General features: G+C 39.3%; 1 protein-coding gene across 4 annotated transcripts in view; it reads left to right on the top strand.

Annotated features, from left to right (window-relative positions):
• The window catches only part of LOC127443396 (myotubularin-related protein 13-like), a 158,811-nt gene that overhangs the window by 77,684 nt on the left and 60,967 nt on the right, over positions 1-20,160 (top strand). For all 4 annotated transcript variants that reach the window (XM_051721598.1, XM_051705860.1, XM_051713684.1 and 1 more), the window contains 5 exons: positions 104-232; positions 2,090-2,188; positions 2,552-2,756; positions 3,547-3,656; positions 4,484-4,633. In XM_051721598.1, coding sequence (XP_051577558.1) covers positions 104-232; positions 2,090-2,188; positions 2,552-2,756; positions 3,547-3,656; positions 4,484-4,633 — 693 coding nt within the window. The remainder of the gene's footprint in view (positions 1-103; positions 233-2,089; positions 2,189-2,551; positions 2,757-3,546; positions 3,657-4,483; positions 4,634-20,160) is intronic.

Here is a 20,160-nt window from a genome sequence, read left to right as displayed (position 1 = left end):
GCTTGAAATGGACTCATACTGACAGAATGGGTTTCAGCAGATGCTACAATTTGTGACTCAACACTTGTTTATGGTGATCACTGACACTCTTTTTTTACGACAGGCTGCCTTCCTAGGTCAACGGGGCCTCCTAGAAAATGACTTCTTAACCAAGGTGCTGGACGGCATGGCCTTTGCAGGATTTGTGTCTGAACGGGGACCTCCTTACAGGGCCTGCGATCTGTTTGATGAGGTGCGGACTTCTTTATCAAAGCTCATTAAGTAAAAGGGGTCTAAAATGCATCTGAAAATGAAAAGTCAATGCATTGATTGTAGATCAAATGCGAAGTTAAGGTTTCCGTGTGTCCAAATGGATACAGACACTCCCTGATGTTTCCAGATCAGTCACTTGTCATGGTCTGTTTCAGTTTGGATGCTGCCTTAAGCCCCATTCACACCGCGGGTGGCATTTTCGCATGGTGTCACTAGACTTTGCAATCTGTGTCGCTGGTGGGTGTTCCTACTGCTGCCGCCGCTCTAACGTTATTGGTGGACTGCACAACTGGCCATAGTAGCGTTTGAAATGCTGTTTACAGATGATACTGCCGATAAAACCAAGACATCATAATAATTTGACAAGGAATCAGTATTTTTTTGCCTCTAAGAATGTACATTCTGCAGGGGAGAGCTTTTTATATAACCTGCAGCAGTGCTTAATGTATCATATCATTAAACAAGACGAACGTTATATCAATATATGAATCAAACTCACTCAGAATGCCGACACGATTTACCACAGATCATTTTATTAGGCCATATCTATGTATGTGGTTACAGACAAATGATATAGAACAGTGAAATCGCTCACAGAAACTTTTAACTTCTCCTCCGTCTTGCCTGCACTCGAGTCGAATCCATCCCACACTCACCCTGCCTGGTGACAGATGACGTATGCTCCTCTGTCTTCAATCTCATTGGTAGTCGCTCGTGAATGTCGCTTATCATTTGCATAAAGATAAAATTTTCTCGTGTCTTGTGGCTCCCCATGTCGATCTCTGTCGCCAACGGTCGCTGTCACTTGTCTCACCGGAAGTCACCAGCTCTCATTGAAAGTGAATGGGATCGTGTCGCTTCGTCGCGTGATGCCGCTTGCGGTGTGAACATGGCTTTAGAAGGCAGTAGACAGCAAGGGAGGAGCCTGTATTTCCATTTGTAAAAATCCTTAAAATCCAGATAGGACAGGATAGATTGTCTCTCCAGTTACGTTTGTGTCTTTAGTATATTTTTGAAAACGATTATTATGAATCGTACCAACATAATCAAATCAAGGTGGGGGGGGGGGTTCTCCACTTTTCGCCCCAATTTGGAATGCCCAATTGCCTATGCGCTCTAAGTCCTCATGGTGGCATAGTGACTCGCCTCAATCCGGGTGGCGGAGGAAGAATCTCAGTTGCCTCTGCAACTGAGACCTTCAATCCGCGCATCTTATCACGTGGCTTGTTTAGCGCGTTACCGCGGAGACATAGCGTATGTGGAGGCTTCACGCTATTCTCCGCGGCATCCACGCACAACTCACCACGCACCCCACCGAGAGCGAGAACCACATTATAGCGACAACGAGAAGGTTACCCCATGTGACTATACCCACCTTTTATATACCAGGCCAATTGGTTGCTTAGGAAGCCTGACTGGAATCACTCAGCACGCCCTGGATTCGAACTTGTGACTCCAGGTGTGGTTGTCAGCGTCTTTACTTGCTGAGCTACCCAGGTCCCCTAAATCAAGTAGTCTTAATAAAATTAATAATTGGATTGAAATTTGTGTCCAATTTTCAGATTTAATGATGCAACACATTATTTAGATAACAATCGTTATCAAAAAAAAAAAAAAAAAACTGTTGCAAGAGCAAATATTTACACTCCGACTAAGTAACTGAGTTCATTCCACAGAAGGAAGATAATACATGACTCAGTTTAGCTGAGTGAAATTCCAGCCATTGTTCTGGGTTATGTCAAATCAATCACAGAGGGTGGAAAAATAGATCCCTTGAGCACATTTAACCGGCAATTCATTTGTTTCTGCATTAAACTGCTCTGTTTGTCTTCTGTAGCTGGTGGCCTTAGATGTGGAGTGCTTTAAGGAGGAAGAGGAGAACCTGGCCAAGTTTCTCAAGCGTTTAAGAGAGCTGTCCGAGCAACTTTACAAAAACGTAAGCACCTGACACCATCTCTTAGGCCACTTCCTTCAAGCCTTTGGACTAGGCTGAAACATGATCCTGCTATTTTTTCTGTCCTTCTGGTTGTCCTTTCATTTTTTATTATTTTATTCATCATGTGCTCTTCTGGTTTTGCCAGATTTTCTCAGTTGACACATTTGAGGCTGACATTCTAGTAAGAACTAAGGCTTCTTTAAAGGCTTAGCATGTGAAGAAATGTATAGTGACGTAGAAAGTGTTAATGCCCTTGATGAGTGATTGTAAAATTCTCCAGAATTTTGCATGGGAGAACTGTAGAAGTCGGAAAACAGTCAGATGCTGCTGTGTTGCTTTATTGTTCATTCTTGCACTCCACAGGAGAACCCGAACCCCCACATGGCCTTCCAGAAAGTGCCTCGACCCACTGAGGGTTCACACCTGCGGGTGCACGTGGTGCCCTTCCCCTTGTTGGAAGAGGAGAAGGTTGAGGGGTTGATACTGGCGGGCCAGGCCAAGCAGCACGCTGCCCCCATCACCACCCGTCCAGAGAGGAAGTGTGTGGTGCCTGCCGGACCCCCTGTGGGTAAGTGCAGCTTAGCTGGAAATACTCATGACTGTGAACACCTGAAGAGTTATAACAGAATCATAGAATGGATCTACGAATTGGTTTTTGTGTAGTAGTTATAAAATTACTGTATGTCAATAATTAATTATATTGGGTTTATCAAAAATTAAAGTTCCTGCTCTAAAATATTAATTGATGAACCAACCAAAATAGAGCTGGGCGATATGCAAGAAATATATTCAGGATATTTTTATAAAAAAAAGTTCCCATGCAAAACAAATTTAAAAAAAAAAGCTAAACTTTGAAAAATAATAGTCTTTATAATGTTATAATATGTATCCAAATGCATAACTTGAGCTCATTTATCCATAAAGTCCATCAAAATGCAAAAGAAATGTGATTATAACTATGCAAGAAGTTAGTTAAGAGGTGTGCCACACAAAATGTGTCAACATTTTTTTATTATATGTATTGCAACGAAGGTGTTACACAAAGACTGTTATGAACAGTACAAGTGTTAGCCCAGTATGAACAGAACTAAGGTTAACATCGTGCTTTTGCATGGACAAGCGTCACTCATATTTTCATCAGAAAATCTAAATCTAGTTGTGATTGTTATTTGTAATAAACTGTCTTATTTATATATCATTGGTGTAATTCATTTTGATTTTATTTTGCAACTCAAGACTGTGTTATAGTGATTTGGTTACCACTTTTATTGCCTTTTTTGCTTTTATTGCACAGTTATTGCTTTGATTTAGAAGGCCACTTTGTCATGTTTTGTTATTGGATCATCTCTTTTATGTAGTATCTATCATGGGCAAGGCCAGCTCTGTTTTTAACAGCGCTCGTAGACTGGAGGTGGTCCGGACATGCATCGGCTTCATCTTTGACAACAAGACTCTGGAAACCAAGAAGGTGATGCAGTAATTTCTGTCATTAACACAGTAGAACTAAGCCCACATGTGTTCACATGCACATCTGGAAAAGTACAGCATGTAGTTTAACATGCGTTAGTGATGGCATTCTTATTGTGATAAGTAAAACTCTCCAGATGCAAGTCATACAGACGTATTGTAGGAGGAAAGGGTTGAACAAACAGTTACACATACCCTCTTAATTTCCCTGCCCTTATCACTAATGCTAATGTTATTCTAACATTAACCATGACTGATGTTTGTCTAAGACATCTTGACATTATTTTAGGCTAAGTGGCTTTGTGCAAATTACCTGTGGCAAAGGGAAATTTGCTCACAAGGGATGCTTTTAAACTTTTTGGAGCCTGCCATCATTCGTGATCCATCCCTCCCCTCTGTGTTTGCATTGGAATGGTTGCCATCTACCTGCACACATTGACTTTTGTTTTTTTAAATTTGTTAGTTATACAATGCACGCCAGCATCCCTTTACAGTTGTAAAAATGTTGTGCTTGCAGCTTAACGGCTTCTGTGTGCCAGTAAAGACATCACCTCCACAACCTCCACTCCATCAGCTTGAGTAAACCCAACCAGAGGGTGCTGCCTCTGTCTAGACGTAAAATCTCATCAATAACAACCGTTCTGGAATTTTAACTATGGGTCAAAGGTCAGCTGGCTGGATTTGGCTAGAAAGATGGCACCCTTTGCATGCATGTATACAAGCCAAGCACTTATGCATCCAGATGAGGGCAGCTCAGTGAATGTTAAGCACTTCAAAAGCATATGTTTTAGTAATGCATTAACATTGGTAAATTGTCGGTTTCTACAGACACTCCCTGCAGCTCTTCGGGCCCTAAAAGGCAAAGCAGCACGCCGGTGTCTGACCGAAGAACTCAGCCTCCACGTGCAGCAGAACCGCGCCATTCTGGACCACCAGCAGTTTGATCATATCGTTCGCATGATGAACTGCGCTCTACAGGTGGGCATTCATATTACCAGAAATATTACTTTAGCGTCTAGCGAAAATGTATTCTTGAAGTGGTAAATATCAAAGCAGTTTTCGAGTAGTATGACTGGACAGTGCCAAGAGGATGTCCAGATCACAACACTAGCAAACACTGGTTTTTACTTATGCAGTGCAGAAGTTTACCGCACTGGTACTCAACGACCGCAGTATGGCGCTGGTGAATCTACAATGCTACTGCAATTTTGAATTGAATGTAATGGAAAAAAACTGGCCAAATAATGACAGGATGCTCATGACAATGTGTAGTTAATACTTAAAAAGTTATTGTTTAATACATAGTATTTTAATTTAAAAAACCTTTAAACTATGTTACACAAAATGGTATTGTTTTGTTTAAAATGTTATTAGTATCCATTTCTGTAGGAAACACTGCAGTGCTATAGATACATAAAAATTACGAAACATTACGAAAAGTGAAATTAAGTGTCTCAAGCACAATATTGAGACAGTTACAGTGCAGGTTATTGGGAAAGAAGAATGTTAGTTATGCATGTCGGGCAGAAGTCTCCTAAATTGTCTCCTAAAATACCATTTAGGGAGGACCTGCAGCTCTTTGCTTCCCCTTTAAAATATTGTTGAATAGACCTCTTGATAGGATCCATGACGTAAATGTTATTAAAGGGATAGTTCAACCAAAAATGAATATTCTCTCATCATACATTCACTTTCATGCTATGCCATATGTGTATGACTTTCTTTCTTCAGCAGAACACAAACAAATATATTTAGAAGTATATCTCAGCTCTGTAGGTCCATACAATGCAAGTGAATGGTGATCAGACCTTTGTAGCTCCAAAAATTACAAAGGAAACAGAGAAGTAATCCATAAGACTCCAGTGGTTTAATCCATATCTTCAGAAGCGATATAATAAGTGTGGGTGGGAAACAGATCAAAAGTCCTTTTTTTACTCTAAATCTCCACTTCCACTTTCACTTTTACATCTGAAACTCTTATGTGGTGCCTGTTCAAAAAAATAAAAGTTAAAGTGGAAATTTAGAGTAAAAAGGACTTAAATATTGTTCTGTTTCTCACCCACACCTATTATATCGCTTCTGAAGATATGGATTAAACCACTGGAGTTACTTTTATGTTTCCTTTATGTGATTTTTGGAGCTACAAAATCTCACTTGCATTGAATGGACCAACAGAGCTGAGATATTTTTCTAAAAATCTTTGTTTGTGTTCTGCAGAAGAAAGAAAGTCATATACATCTGGGATGGCATGAGGGTGAGTAAATGATAAGAGAATTTTCATTTTTGGTTGAACTTTTCCTTTAATTAAGTACAAAGCCTGTAGTTTTTCTAGAAAGGGAGCAAAACAGAGGGATACTTGTTATCAGTGCTAAACAAACATGTCTGACAAGGCAAATTGAAATGGACATAGGAGTAAGTGTATCATATTTTATGTATCATGCATTTTAGCGAGCCCAATGCATGCACACAGCCAGCTTGATTTATTTGTCCTGGCTGCTGTTTGTTTTATTATACTAAAGGCAATACAACTAGTTAATTCAGAAAGGTATGGTTTATTTTCATAATTAGAACAGCTTATTGATCTGTGAGTCCATTCAGTATCTTCAATCTCATGTAAAAGTGACATTTGAAGTTGTTTGAACTTTGCATAACTTTTATGTGTCAGCACCCCATGACTTCTTTTGTAAAATGTCACATTGCCATTAATCACACCGCAAAGCAGGGTCCCACTAGTAGTTCCTTATGTTGTACAACTTTGTTTCGGTATGGTTGGGGGGATTTTAATGATGCTACGCAGTTTAAACAGCTAGCAAGTTTTATGGAGTCACTGGACATTCCATACATACTTTCGTCAAACTAATACAGACCGGCTAGGACCATGAGTCTCAACATCTGCATTTGAGCAGAGGTGGGCCTGTGGGATAAATTAAAATAGCAAAATATTTTTGAAAACAAAATGTAAAGTAATGTATCTTTAAATTGGAGCAATGGACAATGCATGCCTGTTTTTAGAGTTGCATCATATAAAACCAGAGCTGTAACTACCTCTGTTGTGCTTAGTTTTTCGTTGAGAGAAGAGATCCATATGTGCTTTAGATTTACAAGGAATAGACATCAAAAGATGAAATGCATGTACTATCAGCCATCAGAGTCTGTTAATCAAGACGAGATGCAGAAGCAGTAAAGCATGCCGGGCCAAAGCATGAGTGATTTCATGCAGACTTACAGAGAGACTGCTCAATGACAAAGGTTGTTTTACATCAAAGTGTAGGTAACAACATGACATGGAACAGGGATGAGGATGACAAGCTTTAAATACAGGACATCATCTGGAGCTGAGAGTGCATTGTCTGGTGTCCATAACAGCACTATAGTCTTTCTAGCGGCACAAAAACGAAAAACTTCTAGATGTCGCCTGTTGTCTCCTTCAGATGACTCGCCCATGGACCACCCACTGTCCGTTCCGTGACTATCTGATGAAAAAAATTTAGCTTTTTCAAACTGTCAAGCTCCAATCTGGTTGGCTGACTTTATGCAATTTCTTAAACTGGATGCACAGAGAACAAGACGCTCTATGCCACGTCGCGGGTGTAGGACAAGGCACAGGTATCGCATATAGGACGCATTAGTGCGGTGAAGGTGGCAGTCCAAAGTTGATAATCTGGTCACCGTACAGACAAAAGTTATTAAAGTATTTGCACTTCAGCAAGACTGAACAAAGTGATGTCGATAAGTTTGCAGGTTGGTGTATGAAACCGGTGCAACTGTGCAAACTGAAATGGTGAAGTTTATTATGCAATTTTTTCTATATGTAGCATTGAAAAGGTTTCATTCAAGCTACTGCAAACTCCAAAAAAGCAAACTACAAATTGACATACTTGTAACTGAAAATACATTGTGTAGGTTATTTGAATGATACATATATTCAATGTATCTTCTAGCAATGGTTAAAGAAAATAATCTGTCACTTTATAATGATTTGTGCCTAATTTAATGGAAAACTATGTGAGTGGCACTCCATGGTGCATTTTTAGCAGTGGTAGCTGGGTACCACCAACAGACAGCAAGCAGCGGTGTGCGTACATTCATAGAAAACAATTCTTTTGAATTTTAGAACGAGCCGTGTCATCCGCCAGACGTGTATTTTGTGGGACCTCCCATTAGAATCAGGGTGCAGAGGAAACAAATTCCCATTTACAAGTTTCCAGGCTTTTACAATGAGCGCTTCCAAGGACAAGCTAATCACTGCATTTGACAAAATTTGCCATGTTTCATGGAAGCAAGTGAACAAGATCTCCTTGAGCACACCTCTATATCCCTCTTTGCTGTCTGGATTCAGTGTTGGGGAAGTTACTTAAAAAATGTAATACGTTACTGATTACAAATTACACCGCTAAAATTGTTAATAGTTGCATAATGTTTTAGATTTCACTTTTTTTGTAAAAGTAATAAATAAACACAAATTCATGTAGTTCCGAATGGTAAAAAATGGCGCTAGTCAAGCCAAGGTTATGAGTTCCATTCCCAGGGGACAAAAATTGATGTTATGTATACAGGACCTTGAATGCACTTGATTCACTTTAAATGAAAGCATCTGCCAAACCCATAAATTGAATTGTAAGTGGGCGGTACTTGGCCAGGATAAGCTGTATTGTGGACCAAACTTTATGCTTTATGCTCAAAAGCCTGTCAACGTGAGACGTCACCTAACTTGTAAACTCCAGATTTCTGAATTTTCCTTTATCTTAGATTGATCTACTATTAACTGTACATTTTAGAGTATTTTATTGAAGCTTCAATTAATTTATGAAGGTAAGATGTTGAATGTCTTCGTCCGAGCCCTCTAGAATAAACGAGGCTGAATCACATCGCTGACCTTGACCGTCACGCAGTGTGTTACGCCACTTAGACAGCTGTTACAATCCGGCTCTAAGGCTGTGACAAAAAGGGAGACCAAATGCGCAAAGTTGCCAAAAAATACATTTATTTTAACAAACTAAGGAATCATGAAAATGTAATGTAAAGCAGTATACACTGATGAGCTAAAATATTATGACCACCACCTAATATGCTGTTGGTACTCCCTGTGCCGCCAAAACTCTACAAGACTCCTGGAGGTGTCCTGTGGTATCTGGCACCAAGATATTAGCAGTAGATCCTTCAAGTCCTGTAAGTTGCAAGGTGAAGCTGCTGTGGATCGGACTTGTTGGTCCAGCACATCCCACAGATGCTCAATCTGATTTAAATTTGTGGAATTTGGAGGCCAGGGCAACACCTTGAACTCTCCATCACGTTCCTCGAACCATTCCCGAACTATGTGTGCAGTCTGGCAGAGCTGAAAGCTGAAAGAGGCCACTGCCATCAGGGAATACCAGTGCAATGAGGTGGTGTACCTGGTCTGCAATGATGTTTAGGTAGATGGCACGTGTCAAATTGATGTCCACATGAATGGCCGGACCCAGGGTTTCCCAGCAGAACAATGCCCAGAGCATCACACTTCCTCCACTGGCTTGCCGTCTTCCCACATTGCATCCTGGTGCCATCCCTTCCCCAGGTAAACGGTGCACATGTACACGGCAGTCCATGTGATTTAAAAGAAAATGGGACTCATCGGACCAGGCGCCCTTCCACTGCTCCAAGGGCCAGTTCCGACGCTCGCGTGCCCATTGTAGGCACTTTCGACAGGGGGACAGTGGTCATCATAGGCACTCTGACCGGTCTACAGCTACGCAGCCCCATACGCAGCAGGGTGCAATACGCTGTGTGTTGTGACACATTCCTCCCGTAATCATCATTAAAATTTTCTATGACTTGTGCCACAGTAGACCTTCTGTCAGTTTGGACCAGATGGGATAGCCTTCATTGCCTTGCGCATCGATGAGCCTTGGGTGCCCAACACCCTGTCGCCGGTTTGTGGTTTGTCCCTCCTCGGACCACTGTCAGTAGGTACTCATCACTGCTGACCGGGAGCACCCCACAAGCCTCAGGTTTTCAGAGATGCTCTGACCCAGTCGTCTGGCCATAACAATTTTGCCATTTAAAAGTCGCTCAGGCCTTTACTCCTGCCCATTTCTCCTGCATTCAACATGTTGACTACGAGAACTGATTGTTCACTTACCATTTAAACTACCCAGACCTTGACATGTGGCCTTGTTAGGAGATGATCAATGTTATTCGCTTCACCTGTGATAGGTCATAATGTTTTGGCTTATCGGTGTACCACCGTGTACCACTGTTAATCGGTCATCTTTGCAAGTGCATAAGGCAGATGTTTTGTGCATGTCCGAATGTGCATCAAAGAATAAGAAACTAAAGAATTAATGACCGGAGCTCTCAGATCGCTTTTAATGACGTGGCTCCATGCCCTGTGAGGACACCGCCGCTAACAACGCCCACTCCTGAACACCTCCTTGAGTATTTAAGTCAGGTGTGTCAGCCCTTCCCCACAGCCAAAATGCTACATGAAACAACCACACACACACACACATACACACACATACAGGCACAGCCTAGGCTAGGACGTCACACAGCCCTAATACAACAGGACTTTTTTACTGCAGGAATATTCTCTATAGTGGAAATCACTGTAGTAGACTTACATGGTTGCTACAATACAGTACCTGTCGGAAATTTTGAATGCTATTTTTCATCATAAATCTTCCACCACAAGTGTGCTTGAAAGCTCTATATTAGTACCATTTGTTCTGAAAAATCTGCAGAACTGCTCAGAATTTTTCACTGACGGTTAGGTATCGCCAATGGAAAGATTACGTCTACCTGGAACGCTTGGTACTAGTGTATTGTTTGTGGTGCACCCATAAATTTTGAGGTTCCTGGCAGGTATGTGCTGTTTTCGAGGAACTCGTATTACAGAACAAATATTGTGAGTTTATAGCCTAAATATCTGATGTGGTGCTGATAATCTGGCTGACAAGATCAGGGAAAACATTGCAAGAATTTGTTTTCCATTGCGTTTCTTGGTAATATAGCACTTCTGTTTGCTCTGCTGTGTTCTGCTAATTTTCCAGATATCTGGTCCTGACTTGGGCCCTTGTGATTCCAAGGTCAATGGATTTGTCTCAGATGAGCTTTTTGATTAACGAAATAGCAGATTGCTCAGCCACACTAATTGCTTTCATATACTACACTGTTATTGCTCTCAACACGTTCAATTAAGAGCCTAAAAACGCAGTGAGAAATGATAGATGGCAAAGACGGCAGTAATTGTTCCAGTGATGTTTTTTTGTCATTACGTCTGCACTAAAAATTGCTGGAAATAAAAATCAGACATTTCTGATATAGATCTTTTCTTTTTTTTTTTTTATTTACTTAAGCTCCGATATGGTCTCACACCCATGTGCTAATGCTTTGTAATGTCTTCTCAGAAGAGAGAGTGATGTCTTTTGCCTAAAAATACATTTTGAAATTAATTCTAATACATAACCTCAGGGTAAGGTCTAAAGGTAATGTATTGTGTCTTAAGTTATAACTAAATGTTAAAAGCCTTCTACTTCAAAGCCCATCATATTGAAGATGATATGATTTGAAAGGGAGGCTTGCAGTAGATAGCTCTTGGTCTGGATCAGTGGCTGGATTTAAGGTGAACTGGAGTTAATCTGTTCGGGTGTTGCCAAAAAGTGATTAGTAGCACTCTTTGCGTAGCACACCTTTTAATGTATTTGGAACTATCCAAAGAGTGCTGTCTCTTGGTCTGTGTATAGACGTAGAATACTTCGGCAAGCAGTAAAATAAACCAAGTAAAGCCATGGTTACACTACACTTTGCACTCCATTCACTCCCATTTAAACGTATGTGAATGTAGGAGACTGGAAATGCAAGCTCATGCAAAGAAATTTAATATTTTGGTGTGTATCAAAGTTCAAGCATGGTGAACTCTGACCTGCGAATCCATATGATTAGAATACTTGTGACTAACAGAAGATAGACCATCACACTCTGACCTCTTGTCTCAATACAAAGAATAGGCATACATATTTCAAAGCTGCATGTTTTTATTGTCACAGGAAAGATTGTAGTTGGTACTGTATATCTTGACATTTTGAATATAATATTCTTTTTTATTTGTGATTTATAATTTTTCAAAACAAGAAGCCTTTGAGCATGACATCATACCCTGTCCGTTGTGGTCTCTGAGATCATTTTGCATGCTTAAAGCCTAGTGTGACAGTGGCTTAAGACAATTAAAGGAATGTTCCAGGTTCAATACAAGTTAAGTTCAGTTGACAGCATTTGTGGCATAATATTGATTACCACAAAAATTTATTTCGACTCGTCCCTACTTTTCTTTAAAAAAAGCAAAAATCTAAGTTACAGTGAGGCACTTTAAATGGAAGTGAATGGGGCCAGTTTTTGGAGGGTTTAAAGGCAGAAAGTTGAAGCTTATAATTTTATAAAACCACTTATATTAATTATTCTGATAAAACTCATGTATTATTTGAGCTGTAATGTTGTTTAAATTGTCATTTTTACAGTCATTTTAGGGTTTGTTGACATTACATCATCATGGTAATGAAAAAGTGGGTATTTTAATGTTCTCAGTTTAAAAACTAATTTGTATAAACTTGCTTTTACTACCATGTAAATTTTAGTTTACTAAGTGTGTTTTGATTTCATATTTTGTGAAGCATTTTGTGTTGCATTGCAGAAAGGTGCTATATAAATAAAAGTTATTATTTTTTTTATTATTATTTAAAGAAAAGGAGGGATGAGTCAAAACACATTTTTGTGGTAATCAACATTACATTGCCACAAATGCCGTCGATCAAGCTTAACTTGTATTGAACCCGGAATATTCCTTTAATTTGTGTATTTCTGCCTTAGAACAAGCACACCAATGCTAGCCCACGCTTGTGACATCCATTTACTTTCTACTTCCTGGAATTATCACGTCACTTTAGTTTAAATGGTTAACTGCATTTATTGTTTTTCCCAAGTGTTTGTTATAATATGTACACAATTTTAATTGCAGTTCAAACATGCACATGACCTCAGGCATCTGGACTCCGGCTCCATCTGTTTGACGTCGGTAGGTTTGCGTAGTGTGTGACAGATGTGGTCATTCGCCCACTCCACGCGATGAGGTTGAAGACAGATCTGTGGCACCAACCCCCTCCTTTGCGAAGATCGCAATCCCGGTGGAGCTAGCCCAATTTTACGCAATTTCTTGGAAAATCCATGAGCTGTTAACAAACATGTTTGTTGTGCATTCTTTAGGTGTTTGCTGTTGAAAATGGCTATTAACAAAAAGGACATTACCTTGTTTTATTTCGACCAAAGAATGGTGCCAGAATGAATGCTCTTGAAATGTACTTATCTCCCCAGGCAATAAAAGATAGACCTTATCATTGTTAAACAAGCCCATAACAAGCCCATAACAAGGCCATTAATGAGCTTAATTGACATATTTACAGAGTCTTGTTTTGCTCTGGTCTGTGCTTCGTCCAGCTGTGTCCAGTTCTGGCGCTTAATATTGTGCAAGCCCAGCAGAGGTCTGGCATGCTATGAAGTGGAGATGCACTATGGCATCCCAGTCATTTCCTGTGCAGCAGGGTTATTGGCCAGCTCCAGGCTGCTTTATCTGGAGGGGGCCCTTGCAAATACTCACCCTGCCTGTCAGTCACACATTTGTTTTATGCGGTGCAGGGAAGTGGATCAGAGCCGTACATACACATTCTATAGGCTGGCGGGAGAAAAATGTGCACCAGGGTTTCACTGAAGTGAGGTACTTAAAGATGCACTGTAATAATTTGAAGACAACATGAAATAAAAATAACCATATTCTTAATACACGTTCGTAGTCTTATTAGGCTAGGGCATGGGTTTCAGCCTGGGCTCCAAAGAGTAATGGGGTGCTAGAGAGTCCGCAGAAAATCTTGAAGAAAGAAAGAGTGAAAAAAATGTGTCAAATTTGACACACTTAAGGCTAATTTATTCTTACTGGGCGAACAGGCTACCTTTAGTTTGCCTGTGAATTTTTTTTGTTCTGCTAAGGTGTTCATTTGCAGATATTTCTCCTGTTCGCACACATTTCTGACATCTCAAATTCTTGACTTAGGAGAACTCCGCTAGTGGAAGAGCGTTGATAATTCTTTAAAACTAATCATGGGTGTGGTTTGGACATGAGTTTAATTTTTTATTTTTATTTACACTCGCGCTTGACAGCTAAGGAGTAGTTACATAAGTTACAAGCGTTAAAAATTGATAACTTTGAAGCCTGCCTCAGAGACTCTGCAGAAGTACACTATATGATTCACAATACAAACTCCAGCAAGACACTGTGGCCACGACAAATGCGTGGAGAGAGATTGAGGTTTTTATAAAGACAGATCAGATAACTTGTTGCCAAAAGTGGAAGTTTAATAAGGCAAAGAAGCGATAAAACCCTAAAAGTGGTGATCCACGGACAGAAAGACCTGCATTATTGGCATTACTTCCGTGGCTTTAACAGTATTTTTAACATACGTTTTTTGACGTCACCTTCAATAAACTGATTTTATAACGACACTGCGTGTAGCATAAATGCCGGCTTCGTTCACCTAGGGTGCTTTAGTTCGTCCAGGAGAAAGAAGTTTGGCTTCTTCCATAGTATAAATTAGGCTTTACTGTTTCATTCTGCTTTCTAAGGACTAAAACTAAATTTCAGTTGAATTTTTCACTTTTGGCTTTAGTGCAATGACAATGTTAATACAAATTATTTAATTTGACAAACAACATGTTGTATTTACAATAGCACACTTACTATTTTCCCACATAGTATAAATTGGTCATTACACATGTTCTTTTATATTTTAAGATGGGGAGCCCTCATAAGGTTATCATAAGTTTTGGGAGTTCTTTGCATGAAAAAGTTTTTAAAACCCCCTGGGCTAGTGTGTACTTGCATAATGTTATATGCTTTTCCGTGTCGATGACACACAAAGACGTGCACCTAGTTTTCTTGAAAAACTAGGGTGTAGACTCTGCTGATGACTAAATTTGTGTCATGCACAAGCCTTGCAGGCTATTAAGCCATCTTTACAAGGCCAATGTGGCACAGAAGCTGCTTTTAAACTGGTCTTTCGATGCATTTACACAGACTGTTTAATGCTGCTCAGAGAAGGTATAAAAGTATTTAAGCAGAAATTACAATTTCATACATAATATGAGTTTAAAATTTTAGATATAACATTTTGAATATTGAAATATGAAATTAATGAATTAATAAATAATACCTTAAATATGAAACTAAATTATGAAATATAAGCTCTATCGTGACAAAAACAAAGTTTAAGACTGCTCTGAGGTGGGTTAAAGCAGGCTTAATTGAGACTGGCTTTTATGCTGCATTGCGTCTTTACACAGAATTTTTAGTGGTGGTAGATGACCAGCTTAATTTCACTGCACACATCTCATCAACCGCCCGGTCTTGCAGATTCACGCTTTACAACATCAGGAAAATCAGACCTTTCCTGTCTGAATATGCTACATAGCTCCTGGTCCAAGCTCTGGTCATTTCAAGACTGGACTACTGTAATGCTCTGTTGGCTGGCCTTCCAGCTAACACAATAAATCCACTGCAGATGGTCCAGAATGCAGCAGCACGTATGGTCTTCAATCAGCCAAAAAGGGCTTATGTCACCCCACTCTTGATTTCACTCCACTGTCTACCTATAGCCACCCGCATCAAATTCAAGGCTTTGACTCTGGCTTTCAGGACAGCCAATGGAACCACACCCTCGTACTTCAATTCACTTTTTCAGCTCTATCCTCCCACTCGCTCTCTGAGGTCTATGAACGAACGACACCTGGTGGTCCCATCACAAAGAGGCTCAAGTCTATTTCACGATCGTTCACTTTCTCTGCTCCTCTATGGTGGAATGAACTTCCAACCTCCACACAATCTGCTGTTACCTTCTCAAAATTCAAGAACCAGCTGAAAGCACATCTGTTCCGCGAGCACTTAATCAACCCACACTAATTGCACTTACTACTGCATTTAACCTGCACTTAATGTTAAAAAAATTCCTTGTCTGTTTCTTTCTTCTGTGCTAGCATCTTTACTATTCCAGCCACTGTGAGAACTTGGCAGTCCTATACTGCAGATGTTGTTAAACATTGTATGACAAATTGCTTGCTATGTGTCTCATTTATAAGTCGCTTTTGATAAAAGCGTCTGCTATATGACAAAATGTAAATGTTTCAGACTTGGAAAAGTCATTGAAATAAATAAAATCTTGAATGGAAATTTCTTAGTGATTATACATTTATAAAATTATACAATTATGCTCAGCTCTCAAAAAATGAAAACATGTGTGAGAACCCTGGTTAAAAGTTGCAGGAATAATATCAAATAACAATAGATATGAAGACGAAGAATTTCAATTTGGATAGTTTAAGATGCTCTCAAGGGTGAACTTGACCTTTAACCTCCACTTCCATGCCAAAAAGCCACTTAAAACCTTCCTGTGGTGTTTCAGGAGGAGAGTAGTCCCCCACAATAGACTGCAAACTTGCACACTTTTCACAAATGCTTGAATGTTTCATGATGACTTTAAGGTCAACTTGTTACCATTGCATTCAAAATTAGTCCTGTGATTGACAGGTAATGCTTTGCATGGCAAGCTGGGTTCCTCTCAGACCATCTTTTCTGGGACTAGGACTCTGGAGTGTGTGATGGGAACGCCTGCTGATTTAATTTCTTTTCCTCATTTGTCTACAGTTGCTTTTCCATCACTGATTGTGAACACTAGAATGAGTCCCACTGTGCTAAATTATTTTCCTTGAAAAAAAAAAAGAGCATTCTCTGAGTGATACCTGACTTTGTGGCCTCTGGCTAGATGAACTTACGTAATGCTCAGTGAAAGCTGCAGAAATAAATGTGCTGGGAATTTCTCTAGTGCATCATTCCCATGTTGAACAAGTGCAGCTTCCCCAGGATGCCTTCCTATGAGGCCAGGTACACAGCAGCTGCAACAGGATTTCTGTTTGGCTCAGGCTCTTTGGAATAACAAACTATGAAGATGGGAGTGCCACTTGGTGTTTTATTTTCTCCAAGTCATTAGTCATCACAACATCATATAGCTTCATGAATTGACAGCAATTAAAGTAACTAGATTTCTACGTATCTGAAGCTATATATGTATATACCAAGAAATAATACATGACTCTTAGTTGCCAGGAACAGTGAATTAGTTCAATAAATATGCAATTTTTTGATTATCATGCACAATGGACAGTCTTGTGTAATACGATTAGTGTCCTTTTTCTTTGTAATGCTACTTAGGAACCATTTGTGAAAAGCAAATAAATGTGAATTAAATTGAATTAATTATTTGTGATTCTATACTGGGCAAATCCTTCTTGAAGATGCAATTGTGACAATTTATTTTTAACTCTAGTTATTGCTCATGTGTGTATGATTTTTACAAGTGCCAATGGTGGATCAAACAATAATTTACGGACCCCCTGTTGAAGACCCTTGTCTTAAACAGTAAGTGCTGCCTCTGGCAATATTTACAAAACTGCGCCCTGCCACTTAAGACCCCCAACGCCCCCTTTTTTTTGTATGTATGTATGCATAAACAATAATGCTGTATGTATGCATAAACAATAGCCAACTAAATAATAAATAAGGTATTAAATAAGTACAAAAACAATATCTTTCTTCCACTAAAAACAGCAGTACACTGTAGCCACTAATGGTAAGTTTTATCTGGTATTTTCCTGTAGTTTTATATTATCAAAATTCATCATATTTCAGGTGTTTGAGCAATTCACCAATAATGATCTTAAATTCAGTCTGACAGACATTCGGCAACGCGTCATACACTGGTACATGATTAATGGCTGCGAATATTTCTTTTAAAATATGAAACCATATTTTGCATAGCTTTGTATTAAAAATACATGTTTGACCTTATGACAATGTAATGGTTTTTAGCCTATACAGTATTTGTGATAAACTTGCATCACATGAGCCAGTCTCCATCTCTATGTAAAACTGCACTTGTCACAAACACATGAAAATGTGTCGGCCAATATAATGTTGAACTTGTAATAATGAGTATGTCGTAAGCTCGTTCCAGCGTGTTTTCTGCATATATGCCACATGAGTTCTGGAAAACCTTTTATGCGTCCTAGAAAAACTTGTGCAGCTTACAGAGATGAAAGTTGTTAGAAGACGTGGGTCACAACAGATGTTCTTAGTTTACGATTCATGTATTATTTCATTTGTTCACATTTCTTACATCGTCAGCAAGCATCAGATTATCATTCTTACAATATGAATTTAACCATGTATTATTCTGCAGTTCCTAAAAAAGATATAATAGATTTGCAAGTGCACAGGACACGTTTTGAGTGCACGTACGCACTCTCTGAGAGAGAGCAGGGGAGTTTCATAAGAGAGCAGCGTATATTTCAGAGCGTGCATTCAGTTTTGTGTGAGAGCAAAGCGATGCACGCTCGCGCAACCGCTACATGAATGCTTTCTCGCATGACATTCAGGTGCTCTCGACATTTAACAGTATTATAAGGCTATAGAGCTACTGTCTATTAAGCTTGTATATGGTCAGTTAAGCTATTCGTTTTCATTTATCTTCACAGTTAATTTTTATAGTAGTTATCTTTTGACTACATAAATTTATCATCATTCTCTGCACCTCCCCTGACATGATCTTGCGCCCCCCAGTTTAAAATCCGTGGCTTTAAGGGTTTTTTCAAATCCTTTACCCTAAGTATCAGCAATAAAATAATAGTGATGCTTGCTGAGACCCAATTTTGTTGACCTCTTCTGTTCTTCAGAAAACCAACTTCACAATCTAAATATTGTCTTTCGCAACATGCTGTGTTAAAGCCATTCCTAGAGAATACTCAAAATAGAGCTTTTGTTTTATAGGAAGTTGACAGATAACCTCTTCCTGCCTTACAGCGAGCTATGTGTGAGTGCAGACATGTGAGTGAACAGGACGCAAAGGAGTCATATAATATGAGCTGTAGGAAACAACGTGTCACAGTCCATGTGCACATTCATAGAAAGCCTTCAAACTGCTCACACTTTTGAGGGAGCACGTACTGTATTGTGGTGAGTCACAGGTACTCAACATCCTTTTTCACTCCTCTATGACTGAGTAAAGTTGCATACGTGCTGTGTAGCAGCAGATAGCTGACACTATATAGCAGCTCTTGACCGGTAGGATTGGCCTTTCAATGACACATTAATTCACACCATTGGCAGGGATACAAGTCAGATCACAAGGGAGAGTGCAAACTGTATCTGTCTGCTTATGTCAGTAAAATGCACTTGACTTTTCTACATACTGACTTGAGTTAAATGTGTAATAACCAGAAGATCTGCACTATTTTGAAGGATTTTAGTGTTATAGATGTGCATTTTTTTGAAAGAAATATATGTGCTTTTAAGGCAGCAAAAGAATGGTGTCTTAGGCTTTGGTTCTGTATAAGTGAAATGCGGCATGAGAAGTTCCACAGTCTCCTTTCCAAATGATTACCAGTTAGAACAAAATAAAAGAACGGTTAATAACGTTCTTTTTAAAATGACAGTACTTTGTGATAATACTTTGCGAAAAATGAAACGTGTGCTTTGATCCTGAAGGAAACTGCTGCATCACAAATTTCTTTGCCTAATTTCCCATTGTGAATGAAGCATTAAAAATAAAGTTTTCACTCCAGAACAATTTGTCACTTTGTTCCCGTTTTCGGTTATGATCTGCTTAAGATTTTGTTCGTTTTCGGTTATGATCTGCTTAAGATTTTGTTCGTTTTCGGTTTTCGTTCGTGCACATCAACAGGTTAATTGTGTACAGAAGCTTTGAATGAAGGGATGATTCACCTCCCCTCTGGCAAATGAAGCAGTTGGTTCCATTCCACACCCGAATGTTTTACCACATCTGCCAGAGAAAATTTTTAAGAACTAAGAGAGAAATACCATCCATGGAGGGTTTGGCATTCAAGATTTGTGCAGGGACTGATGTTTTGAATTTGCAGCTCTCCTTACATTCACATGTTTATGCCAGGATAGAGAACAGAGATTCTGATTGGTTTATGAATTATAATGTAATCCTGGTTGAAAACACACAATTTTCTTGCATGTAATTGTGTGCCGTATAGCATTAAGATACTGTATGTCCTCACAAAAATGACTGAAATAGCCAAACTCGTTAATCAGAAGGGGTGACCAAATATATTTGGCCAAATAGTGTAGTTTATAAAAAGTATAGTTCTTGCTCATGAATATGATTAGTTGAGACATATCAAAGTTGTTGTAAAATAACAGTTGGTAATAATCGCACCCTTGTGCCCATACATCATGTTATTTACATTTTCTTCAAAAAAATATTTAAATCTTGTTGTTGACATGCATCTGTAAATGTGCCTTTCATAACAGAATTACTTTTTTTCTTCAGGTGCTTAATTCTAAACCTCCCTATCCATTCCACTGCTTTGTGTTACTGAGTGCCACATCATTTACAACAAATCATGAATTG

Source organism: Myxocyprinus asiaticus, chromosome 1 (assembly GCF_019703515.2).
Source record: "Myxocyprinus asiaticus isolate MX2 ecotype Aquarium Trade chromosome 1, UBuf_Myxa_2, whole genome shotgun sequence".
In the NCBI taxonomy this organism is placed as follows: domain Eukaryota; kingdom Metazoa; phylum Chordata; class Actinopteri; order Cypriniformes; family Catostomidae; genus Myxocyprinus; species Myxocyprinus asiaticus.
This window is presented reverse-complemented; position numbering and strand designations above follow the sequence as displayed.